The sequence below is a fragment of the Haliaeetus albicilla genome, chromosome 7 (genome assembly GCF_947461875.1).
Source record: "Haliaeetus albicilla chromosome 7, bHalAlb1.1, whole genome shotgun sequence".
Taxonomy (NCBI): domain Eukaryota; kingdom Metazoa; phylum Chordata; class Aves; order Accipitriformes; family Accipitridae; genus Haliaeetus; species Haliaeetus albicilla.
In genome coordinates this window covers 14,438,279-14,450,031 of record NC_091489.1, presented here as the reverse complement: position 1 = coordinate 14,450,031, position 11,753 = coordinate 14,438,279, and the positions used below count along the sequence as shown (strand labels likewise).

General features: G+C 42.2%; 1 protein-coding gene across 2 annotated transcripts in view; it reads right to left on the bottom strand.

The window, feature by feature from the left end:
- Positions 1 to 281: 281 nt before the first annotated feature.
- AKAP12 (A-kinase anchoring protein 12) overlaps positions 282 to 11,753 on the bottom strand; it is a 31,725-nt gene continuing 20,253 nt past the window's right edge. For both annotated transcript variants that reach the window (XM_069787014.1, XM_069787013.1), the window contains 3 exons: positions 6,292 to 10,097; positions 3,597 to 5,540; positions 282 to 2,949 (listed from right to left, as the gene is read on the bottom strand). In XM_069787014.1, the coding sequence (XP_069643115.1) occupies positions 2,941 to 2,949; positions 3,597 to 5,540; positions 6,292 to 10,097 (5,759 nt within the window). In that variant the 3' untranslated portion in view covers positions 282 to 2,940. The remainder of the gene's footprint in view (positions 2,950 to 3,596; positions 5,541 to 6,291; positions 10,098 to 11,753) is intronic.

Genomic DNA, 11,753 nt, shown 5'->3' with positions numbered 1-11,753 from the left:
AATACTGTTATCTACCTTGAATTTAATGGAGGGGTTTTTTTCTTCACAGTCTTCTGAAGTATCTTATTACTTCTTCTGAAGTATGCATATTTTATAGAAACTTAAAACCAACTTGCAGTTTAATTCTGTAATTAGCTCCTCTAATTCACATCAAAAGCTGAACATCAGTAAACAACAAATGAATTGTCAGGAGCAAATCAAACTCTCTGAAGATGAAGCAACCATCAGAAAATAATTTACACTAAGCAAGCTGAAAAAACCACCACATACACACGTTAGAACAAAGTTGTAGTTGTATTTTATTTAATCAATGAAAATCTACCTTAAAAACACAAAATCAAATTTAGTAACCCAATACATTGGATTGGAGAAAGCTTCAAGCTTTTAAGCACAAGCCAGAAGTCACAGTCTCAAATGAGAGTTTCAGAGGCCAAAGCAATACGCCGGAACAAAGTAGTATCTTTATGTGGAGGCATGCTCCTTGCACCATTAGCGTGGTTTCAGGTGCAGTAATGTTTTAGCTGTCAGTTATAAGAAGAAGCTTTTGCATTTGTTTTATAGTTAAGTTTGTTGCATTGCTTACCTAGGCCCTGGATTAATGGAGAAAACAGGCAAGTTAAAGCACTTGCCTGTCCAATTACTACCAACAGACAATTTACATTGTGGTAAAGCTAGCTTTATTTAAATGAGGTTCAGACAAGAATTAACTTTACATATTATTAACAGCTTTGGAGCTACAAACATAAGAATCGGGATTACACAGGTCATGCTACTGTTATTTCATTTTACCTGCTGTAGTTATTGCAATATGGCTTAACGTACATAGGTATACAATTTGTACAAATTCAGCCAAGTTTGCACTTGTAAGGTGTTGTTAAGAGCATGATTAACTTGCAAGCCAACTTAAACCTGTGGAAACCAACCAAGGTTGTTGGAATTGCCCAAAGCTAAGGGGGAAAGCTGCCGCTAATGATGGACAGAGATAGACCGGATTGTTTGAAACCACATTGTTCGGCTTTAAATATTTATATAATTTGCTCTGAGGTAAGGAAAAATCTTTTGATGCTTCCACACAGGGCAGCACCAGATGGTGCAATCACACCAGTGCAATCAGTCACATTGCTTGCTGTACGTGCAGCCTCAAGGAGAGGCAAGCACTTGCCATAACAAGAGCATTTGTACACTAAAAGTTGATTTTAAAATAAATTACTATACAGGTAGGATAGTGAGCTATTGTTCAACTTGATGGGCATCAGTTTCACAAAGTGCGATCTGTAACCTTCACTTTAGAAATCAGAGCTGAAAGTACTGACTTGTACCCCATGTTTGATTTTAATGTAAACAACAAAAGAGAGGACCAACTCCTGTTGGGGACAGGCATCCCAGGACTCTAGGTCTTGGGGCTTCTTTCCATCTTTAAATCACTCTGCTCATTCTGGTCTACAGCTGTTGTCAGTCCAATCCACCTTACATGAAGGCTTTTAAGATCTCAGCACCCCAAAGGTCTCATCAGCTTTTTGCACTCCAAGGCAGAATTCATCACCAAGACCTTACCCTCCTTCCTACTCCCCCCCTCAGGGAAGACAGGGAATCAATAGGAGCGGGGAGGATATCAGGAAATGCTGTGGTGGGAAAGAGGTTCAGGCAGGGGTTGGGAAAGGAGGAAGCTTGTATGCAGGAAGGATGTTAGATGGTGTAGGTGTGGGGAAAGGCTTGGGGTTAGAGGGGCAGCGACCAGAAATGAGCAGACTCTGGAATGAGAAGGGTGTGATTTGAGGGTTGTGGTACCACTGGGGTTGCTACACGAGCAAGACGACAGTAAAATGGTAAGTCTGGAGGGTTCTCAGAAACCAGGGAGGACTGCAAGTAGAAGTGATTGGTGGATCTGACACAGGTCAGGGCTCTCCTTTTGTCTTTAGAAATACCATAGCTCTACATTAAAATCAGAACTGGGTTTAGGATACACATATAAATATTCAAAGCAAGACAGCCAAGTTTTTGAGAGATTTTACAAGGGGAAAAACCTGGAACAATAAATAGGAAACCACATGTTATCAATTTCCGCTCCAATGGTATCAATTTCCTCTCCAGGCTACTCTACAAAATTCATTTAAGGGTATGCCTAAATAGTACAGAAGTATTATAGCTCTACATTAAAATCAGAACTGGGTTTAAGACATACATATAAATATTCAACACATTACAGTCCGGTCCTGAGACCTGAAGTCTGGAACAACAGAAGAAGGGTATTCTCAATCTCCTTGCAAGCTACACTGTGGAAGTAATTTCTGACTAAATCAGGCCTGCACAAATACAACTGAAGGATGGATAGAGATACCTGAATGGGACCGAAAGGCAACAATCTTGAGCATCGTGTTCAAGAATTTGTGCGTGATCCAGTTCCTGCTGTTTGATAAAGACACATCTGCTACTCAGCCAGAAGTCTCATGTGTTCCCATCAGTTAGCCCTCCTCTTCCCCCTCACACACAATTCTAGCAGCATCTACAGCCACTCATAGGTCAAATGAAGGCAGCTACGGAAGATGTGGGGGGTAAGGGAGACTGCAAAAAGACAGGAGGGGCGTTCAGGGATGAGTGAAGGGATTCAAGGAGATGGGACAGACAGGACACACATTAAGTGAGGGGACAGCAATAACTGTGGCACAAATTTTAGTGGTCTGTCCATTCGCTCAGTTGTGCATCTCCAGTCTAAATGGTATATTTTGGGCAGAGGCAAATGACCTTCAAATGGAACACGTGTGGATATAGCCAATGTTAAAGGCATTGTTTTTTTAATAGAAATGACAAAAAAGGTGAGGTCTTCAAAAGAGCAGATGTTAACATCCGAGAATAAAGGGTAGTGAATAAAGCTCCTGGTTCTGTCACAGGATTGTCAGTTGTTCTCTAGGACTGGCATCTCTCCAAATGCCACATGGATGCTTAGCACATCTGAAAGAAAGACAACAGTAAAAAAGCTTTATTAACGACAACTTACTCTCTCAAGAATCTCTTATTTTCCCAAGCAGTTCTTGAAGATAAAGGTCTCATGACTTAGTGAAGCAAGTGCAGCAAACATCCTAGGGAGAGACTGTACCTATAATTTCTGATTCAGATTTCACTGAGGTGCAGAGAGCTTTGGTACATGAGGCACTTCAGGTTTACCAGGGAAGGCAACACTCACATCCTTTAGGATTCACTCACATCCTTTAAGATTTTAAAAAGAGCTTTGTTGGAGAAGAAGCATGTTTGTGGATTAAATCTTATACATTAACACACATGTCATATCACTGTGTATCTAGGAAAACTGGAAAGTACATTTTTTACCTCCCAGAAATATCACCCTGAACGACAGGCCAAGTCAAAGGCCATTAAAGTGAGGGTAGCTGTACAGAAAAGAAATAAGGTGTTGAGTAGCCAGAGAGAGAGGCAGTAAAATGACAAAGAAAAAAAAAAAAAAAAATCTGTGGCCTGTTGGTTATACCAGGGAGTAGTTGCCTTTCACCAGAATAAAAAAAAATTAGAGGCACAACAGTTTTAGACACCTCCAAAACTATTTTGGAAAAAGAAAGAAATTGCTGGCTAAAAAAGCTACTTACATTCAAGGCCTCAGGAGCCACTGAGTTCTGACTTTGTGGACTATCACAAGATGTTCCTTCTTTGCAACTGTCATCCTCCCATGTCTGTGTTTTCCCATCTTCCACTGGCAGGTGATGTTGTTCTTCCTCACTTTCTCTGCATGTTTGCTGACCTGTATGCTGGTCTGGGATTTCCATAATCTGCCCAACCTCTTTTTCCCTTAATTTTGGTGGGTGTATGTCTAGGGGGTCTTTGGTTGAATCTTCTGAAGTACTTAGTTCTAGTGTTGATTTCTGAAGTCCCACACTTTCCCTTGAAACATCTTCAGGGCTAGTCACAATTGTTAAAGAATTCTGACTTTGTCCATCTTTCAGCATCTCAGAAGTTAACAGCCTATCTTTTGGTTTTTCTACACTTGCATGAATTTCTGCAGACTTTGTTAAGGTAGCAGTTTTCACTATTCCTGATTGCTGAAGCTCTTGTTCTTTACTCCCTATCTCTTCCTCTTTTACTGGAAGTTGATGATCCACCTGCATACTTTCCAGAAGTTCAGGTACATTTGTATCTGATGGGCTTTTCCCTATGGACTTAATGCGCTGCTCTGACTCAAAGACAGCTGACTCTTCTGTTTCTGCAAGTTTGTGAACAGCCGTCTGGATGGCATTCAATACAATTTTCGTACTCTGGGACTCTATAGTCACAGACTGAACAACATCCTCCTCAAATTCCGTGTGGGTGAGAGACAGACTGTCACTTAGAGGAATACCATTTTGTTCAGGTTGCCCTGCACTCTGGGGCCTCTCTTGCTCCTCTGATACTCCATTCATGGAAGCAGGAGGTACCTGAGACTCAGGTGCTTCTGCACTACCAAGCTCTGCAGTCCCACTGCCTGAAGGGTCAACAGTAGTAACTGGAACCTCTTGAGAAGCCATTTGCTCCGGTGTGGTTGCCAAGGGCTGTAAAGTTTTGGCTGTCGTGTCTGCAGGCGTTACGGTTTCTGCCATTACATGGTCTTCAACTGCTACAGCTGCTACAGGCACAGGCATTTTCAGAGCCTCCAAGCTTTCAGCTTGTAGGAGGGCTGAGTCAGAGCCTTCCTCTCGCACAGTTAAAACTTCTTGCTGGACAGCAGTTGAACATTCATCACCTCTCACAGCTTCCCATTTTCCAGATTCAACTACTTCTTTGGCCCTTGCCATCAATTGCTCATTTTTGTTATCTTCTTTCTGAAAGTCTTGACAGTTTGAGGTTTCTACAAGTTCTTGTTCTTTCTCCACAGTCTCTTCTTCAGCTAAGCTGCTTGGTGTTTCACATTTCTCAGGGCTTATGTCAGCGAGGACAGTGCTTCCATTTTCAGTGATATCTGGGCACGTTGATGCTAAATTAGATAAGCTGTCTGGTTCAATCTGCGTGGGAGCCTCAGTGACAGTGGTATCACTCTCTAAGTGTGTTTCGGTTTCAAGCATAGCATCTTCCATTTTGCCACCTTCAGTTTCATCACTCTGACAGGGGGGTTCAGTTGGTTTTTCTCTGCATGGTGGCTCTAGGATGGGCACAGAATCTTTTGCTGTAATGTGCTTGCCAGCCCCATCCCTCACACTCTGCTCAGCATCTGCTGCTCCTTCTGAGCCAATTTTTTCTGAAGGAAGGGCAGAGATTTTAACCTCATTCTGCAGTGGAACCTCAGTAACAGTGACTTCTGTGCTTTTTACTCCAAGGAGCACAGCATCATCTTCCTCTTCCTCTCTGTGGGCACGTGCCCCACTAGGAACTCCTTCAGTACAAGCTTGCTCTTCTAAGTCAGGAATTTCATGTTGTCTTTCAGGTTTAACAGGGACCACAGTGACAACTGCTTCTGTGCACTCTGGTCCCACAGTAAGAGTTTTGCCCTCTCCTTCAAGCTGCACAGGCTCTTCAGCTGTAAGCCCCAAGGACAAAGTTTCATCCTCTGTCTTGTCCTGCACCTGCGGAGAATTGCAACAGACCTGTGAAAAAGGGTATGAGCAGGGACTCATCAGGAATGTCCTGGGTAAAAAAGCACCAGAAGGAATGACCAAAAGGAGGAGGGTTATGGGAAGAGCGTGAGGTGATGACACTCAGACTAGTGGGTCACCAAGATCCCAGTTTGTGTTCAGCTTCTCAGGACACACAGCTCATTAAATAAAGGGCAGTCTAAAGCAAGGGACAGCGGACAGCACTTGAAACAAAGACTAAGCCAGGAAGATGGGGGGGGGGTAGGGAATCCTGCATGTTTAAAGCTGGAGACAGTGGTGTCATTTCCTTTTTTTCCTTTGCAGAGGCACCTCAGCTACAATTGTATCTCTGCCTACAACTGAAGATACCATCCACTATGTATGGTACCATATGGATCACATATGTATCTCAGGTGTTCATACAATATCTTCAGTCACATAGCACTGTGCTGGCGCCACAATGGCAATTGTTTCAGCGCCTTCGGATCCATGCACACCATCTCCCACTCCATTTCTGTAGGAATTGCATCCCCCTCACTCTGCACAGAAGCCTCAGTGGCTGCTGTGCCTGGACATCTGTGTCTGTGTCTCACTGGAAATGAACTTCAGTTGCCTTAGGCTGCACAAGAAAGCTTCTCAACAGTAACATTGCCACAACCTGGTTCCAAATTAGGTATAATATCTAAAACTTGCTGGTTTTTTTCTTTGACAAATCAACCTTTATGTTATATGTAATACTTACTGCAATCTGTACTTCTGGTTTGGGTTCATCTCTTGTCTCATCTACTGTCAACTCCGTTGCAGGCAATTTCTCTTGTTCTGAAGGCTCCTGCTTTGCAAACGGCTCTTCCTTGGGAGTCACTGCTTTGATGCTGTGAAACTCTCTGTCGTGTGATGAAGGTTCCTCTACTGTCTTCTGCACATCAGGTATTTCTTCATGGTCTTCTACAACTGCTTCTTCACATGTCTGCCCCTGGCTTTCATCTCTCAATACACCCACATTTTCACATCCTTCTGTGCTTTCTTTTATTGCAGCAGATATTTCACTTCTCTCTGAACCTTCATGTAGAACACTCTCTTCAACTCCATTTTGGCCTTGAACACTCCCTGCACTTCCCTGGGGCTGGAGACCATCCTCCGTGTGTTCTCCTTTTTCCAAGGACTGTTCAAGCAGAACAGTTTCCTGGCCTACGACGTTCCCATCTTTAGCATCATCTTTCACTTCTGACTCCATTCCTTGTACTGTTGTAATTATAGTTGCTGTCATGGTTCTTTCACTAACCAGCTGCGCTACATCTGCTGACTTTACTCTTTCAGCAACTTCATGAAGAACTTTTTGCGTCTGTTTGTCTAATTCTTTCAAATTTTGTTCAGTGGCCTCCACTTCTTGTACAGGTGTAACTTCCTCTGTAGTATCTGGGGTTTCTAACTGTGAAACAGCAGAAACCATCTCAGTTGTCTCCTCAGCAAGGGACACTGCCATTGTTTCTTCAGCGCAGGAAGCTTCTGCTGTCTCCTCCAGAGCTGTCACTGCTTCTGAGGTTAGCTCTAGCTCACTTGCTGTGGTGTCGTCACTTACATCCTTTCTTGTCTCTGGCACTGTCTTAGCAGCTACCACCGCTTCTTCCACAATAACATCCGATTCAAACGTTTTCTCAGTTTCTTTCTCTTCCTCTTCTCTCACCTGCTCAATGCACTCTGTCAGAGCAGCAGATATCCAAGATGGTGACCTTTCTTCAATACTAGTAACTGCCCTTTCCCCTTCCACAACAGTAACAGTAACTGCATGTACCAGCCCTTCATGTGCTTGTTCAATTCTTAGGGTCTCCTCTAATTTTTCTGCTCTCTCTTCCACTGAGGTCTGTTCTCTCATCGCTTCAGCATCTTTCACTTTTTGGGCTTCAATTTTCTCCTGCTCTGCTGCTTCGTATTCAGATAAAGGAACAACAGCTGGAATATCTGAATCTTCTTCAGTTGTTTCTGCCATGTCTTCTCTTGCTTGTTTAAGATGAGTTGGTTCTGGCTTTCCATCTGACTTCTTCTTCCTGCGCCCAGGCATCAGTTTTCTAAATGGAACCCACGATTCGTCTCTTCCAGGCTCACCATCCGATGTTGAATGCTCCAGGCTAGATCCCACAACAGAGTCTTCAGTTCTCTCTTCCATTCTAGTTTTGGATCTCCTTCTTGGAGTGACTAACCTTTTAAATGATTCCCATGTTGAAATACCTTCACCTTCGGATGGGCTTCCAGCTTGTTCTGGGGAAGAATTCCCTTGTCCTGGATCGCTCTCCTGAGAACTAGTAAGAACTGCATCTGTTGCCGTTTCTTTGCTCTGTCCAGACTCTTCTATTTTTTGGCTTTCTTGACCAAGCTTATGTTCAGTTTCTTCATCAGACGATGATGATTTCCTGGCTCTCTTCTTTGAGGAACCTACGCATATAAAAGCTTCCCAGGACACAGAGGTGTCAACCTTTCTTTTGGGCTCCTCCATGGTCTTCTCTGGTTTCTGGTCCATCCCATTTTCTTTTAATTCTCCCTGATTTTCATCAACAGCGTTTTCAGTTGCAGATACTACAACACTCTTTGTCTTATCAGTTTCTTCTTCTTTATCACTTTCAGAAGGTCTTCTGACACGTTTCTTGGGAGTCACCATCTTTTTAAATGAAGCCCAGGGTGTCACACTTTCTCTTTTTCGCTCCACATCTGAAATTGCAGCATCTTCATTTTCAGTGACGTGCATTCCATCTACAGATTTTTCCAAAGAAGGAATTTCATTCATCTCCTCAGGAGAAGAAGCAGAACTCTCCCCCTTTTGTTCCTCTGGGCTATCTGCGGAATCTGATAAATGCTGAGTTGGTTCACCGTGTTCCCCTAACTTAGATTCGTCTCTTCTGCCTTTATGCTTCTTTCCAGACAGTTTTTTTAATCCAGTACCTGTAAAGAGTTTCTTTAAAGGGCTGCCTTGTAGTTTAGTTTTTTCTTGAGAAGACAGCAGTTCAGCTTCATTTGTGATACCTTCTGGAGGCCTCTTTCCAGCTGCCTCTTCAGGAGTTATTTCCATGGTTATTTCATCTGGTTTGATAGCATCAGTCGTAACTATGCCAGTTTTTCCCTGTAGTCCTTCATCAGTGGGTTTGATTGACTGTTGATCATCCTCTGTGTCAACCGAATGTTCAGAATTAGAAAAGGACTTCAATCCAGGAGCACCCAGAGTCAGTTTTGGCTCATGTTCTTCGCTTGCTTTCTTCTCTGTGGTTCTCTCCAGAGCTTCTCCTTGTGTGATGCCTTCTGCTGTGGGTGACATTTTCAATTCTGCTTCCTCCGTTTTTTCATCAAATGTTTCTTTCCCCAGTGGAGCAGGTTTATTTCCTTCTTCTCTTCCTTCAGATTTTTTAAGCTGTTCACTAGAAATTTCAATTGCCAAAGATCCTGCTTCAAGTTTCTCTTCAGAGGGTATTTCAGTTCTGTCATCTACTTCACACTTCTCCGTTGACCCCAGTTTTTCTCCCACAGGTAGGACTTCTGAGGATGTTTTCAATTCTCCATTCACACTATCAATGACAACAGATACCCCTGACCTTGGTTTTAGTGGTTTTTCTGTCACCTCACTTTCCTTCTCTCCTTCTTCATTTTTTTCTTCCTTTTCACCAAGATCTTCTGAGACTTCCATCAGTTTCCTTTCTTGATCATCTTCAGCTTTTTTCTCCTTCACACTTTCTGCTGCTGCTGCTACGTCTTCCTTTTGTCCCTGCTCATCATGCCTGATTAGCTCTTCCTTCTCACTTGCTTCAACTCCTGTGGCTGCCACAGTCTTTTCTGACTCCTGCTTTTCACCTTCAGTTTGCTCCTTCTCATGTGCTTCAATAGTTACTGCTGTCACATTCCTCTCTTCATCTTGCTTCTCAAACTCAGATTTCTCCTCCTTTTCACTGGTTTCAGTTGTTAATGTTGCCCCCTCTTTGTCTTGCTCCCCTTCTTTTGTAGGGGACTGTAGTTCATCTTCTTTAGGTTTCCTAAAACTCTTCTTTTTTCTAAATCCAGTCCATCCCTGAGTAAAAAATTTTCTTAATGGCGATGCAGTATCAGTGGCTAAGGCAGCTGACTCATTTGCTTCTGGTGTTTGAGGAGATTCGTCTTCTGTTTTTTCATTTTTCATTGTGTCTTTGGTGTTGTCTTCTGCAGAGAGTGCATCCTCAGGCATCACTATTTCTTCTGAGCTGACTTCTTTTTGATCATCAGCTCCTTCAGGGACTTGTGTTTCCTTTTTTACAGTAAGCAGTTGAACTGGTTCCGATTTTCCCGTCTTTTCCTTCTTCACTGTGAATCTGAACCCAACAAATTTAAAAACCTTTTTAAACCCCAGATCATAAGACTGTGGCTCAGATGCATGGTCTTCTGCGTCTTCTTCCAAAGACGGCAACTGTTGAACTGTATGAGCATCCTCTTTCTCAGCATCTCCACCATCCTTGGTGCTTGAGTCAGATGGACTTGTCTCCATAGTTTCGGTGTCTTCCTTCAAAGTTACACTGGAATGTTCTGTTTGTCCAACTGTTTAAAACAACAATAAAAAAAAAACCCAGTTAGTTTACTTCTCAATGTAATGTTACACTATAAGTCTTTTTTTTTTTTTTCTTCATTTTTATCAACCTTACCTAAACATACTTGTTCTATTATGTGTGCCTCTTCTATGTGCTATTAACTCTTTTAAGGACCAGTTTTTGTTCTAAGATTACTATAATTCCTTTCCTTCCTCATATCAGCGTATGGGTCTTTCCAAAGTTTATTTGCAAATGTACCTTTCAAGCTTATATTGTCTCATTCTTTCCTTCTTTTGCAGGTGGGGGGTTGTGTTGTGGTTTTGGGGGGGGGGGGGGGTGTTGGTGTTTGTTATTGGGTTTTTTTGTTGGTTTTGTTTTTGTTTTTGTTTTTACTTTAAGGCAAACTATGTGAGGAAAAAAAAATATTTCTATCCTATCATTAATCAAAGAATATACAGCATACATGTAATTATTCCTGAAGCAAAGCTCAGTATCCTTTCCACGCAGAGAGAGACCTCTGAGGGAAAAGGAAAGGAAGAAAAAAAAAAAAACCCAAACCAAAAAACTGTGTGACCTAAAACGATGACAAGAAAAGAAAAGCTCATTTTATAGCTCTGTCCCAAAAGAATAGTAAGATGTGAAAATGCCCATGGGAAATTTCGTGTTTTTCTGAAAACTTGTAATCCCCAAAACAGTTACATTACAACATACTTGTTTTAAAGACCATGAATCTTGGAATTCTCCCATACATCACATCACCACTACAGCCAGACAGAAACCTCATCTACAGCAATTCCACATTGCTTAAAATGAATGAGGTCGTTACTATGCAAGCAGGTAAAATCCTACCCTCCACTGCTCACAAGTCTTTGTTTGCTTTATCTCTTTCTTGAGCACCATTTGAGTTATTCCATCAGGACGCTAGCAACCATCCTCTCAGTCTTGCTGGGACAATTTAAGTATTATCCGTGCTCTCTGGCCATGAGCTGCCTAAGTTCACAGGCTGGCATATAAATTAAACCCCCTGAAATGCAGCAGTTAAGAAGCCAGCACACATCCAGTTTAGAGCACAAAACTGCAAGCTCCCCGTGCCCCAAATAAGTAACTTTGGAGGGCAAAGGTGGAAAAGGAACAAGGACACCAAGCCTTTAAGTTCTGTCATTTAAACACAAAAATGAGCAGGTAAAACTGCTGTTGCCTATGATAAGAATTTTAATAATAGTAATAACTGTGCGATGAACATGCATGATGACAAACAGGACAACACGTGAAGACAAAATCTACAGCATGTTCAAGACACGAGAAGATTCTTGGGCTTGGATACTGCCAGGGTTTCAGTTTAACATTGTTCTTTACCCTTGATTTTGTGCAACAGGTGAAAGTACAAGGCCATGAGGGAGTGTGCCCTTCTCTCTGACCAAACTTGTTGGAATGCTATGGTGACAAAATAAAATAAAAAAAAATATTAAAAAAATAATCAATGTTAAACAGCAACATCCTGGGAGAAGGCATGGCCCCTTTCTTTTAAGTTGTACATGTGCTACTTCAATGCTCACAGGCATGCAGGAGACAGCTTTCAAAAGTACATGCATCATTGAATTCCCCAAAGCGATTTAGTTTTTATTTGGTCCATCTTTAAATTGGATCTAACTCTGCAGTTGGCCCT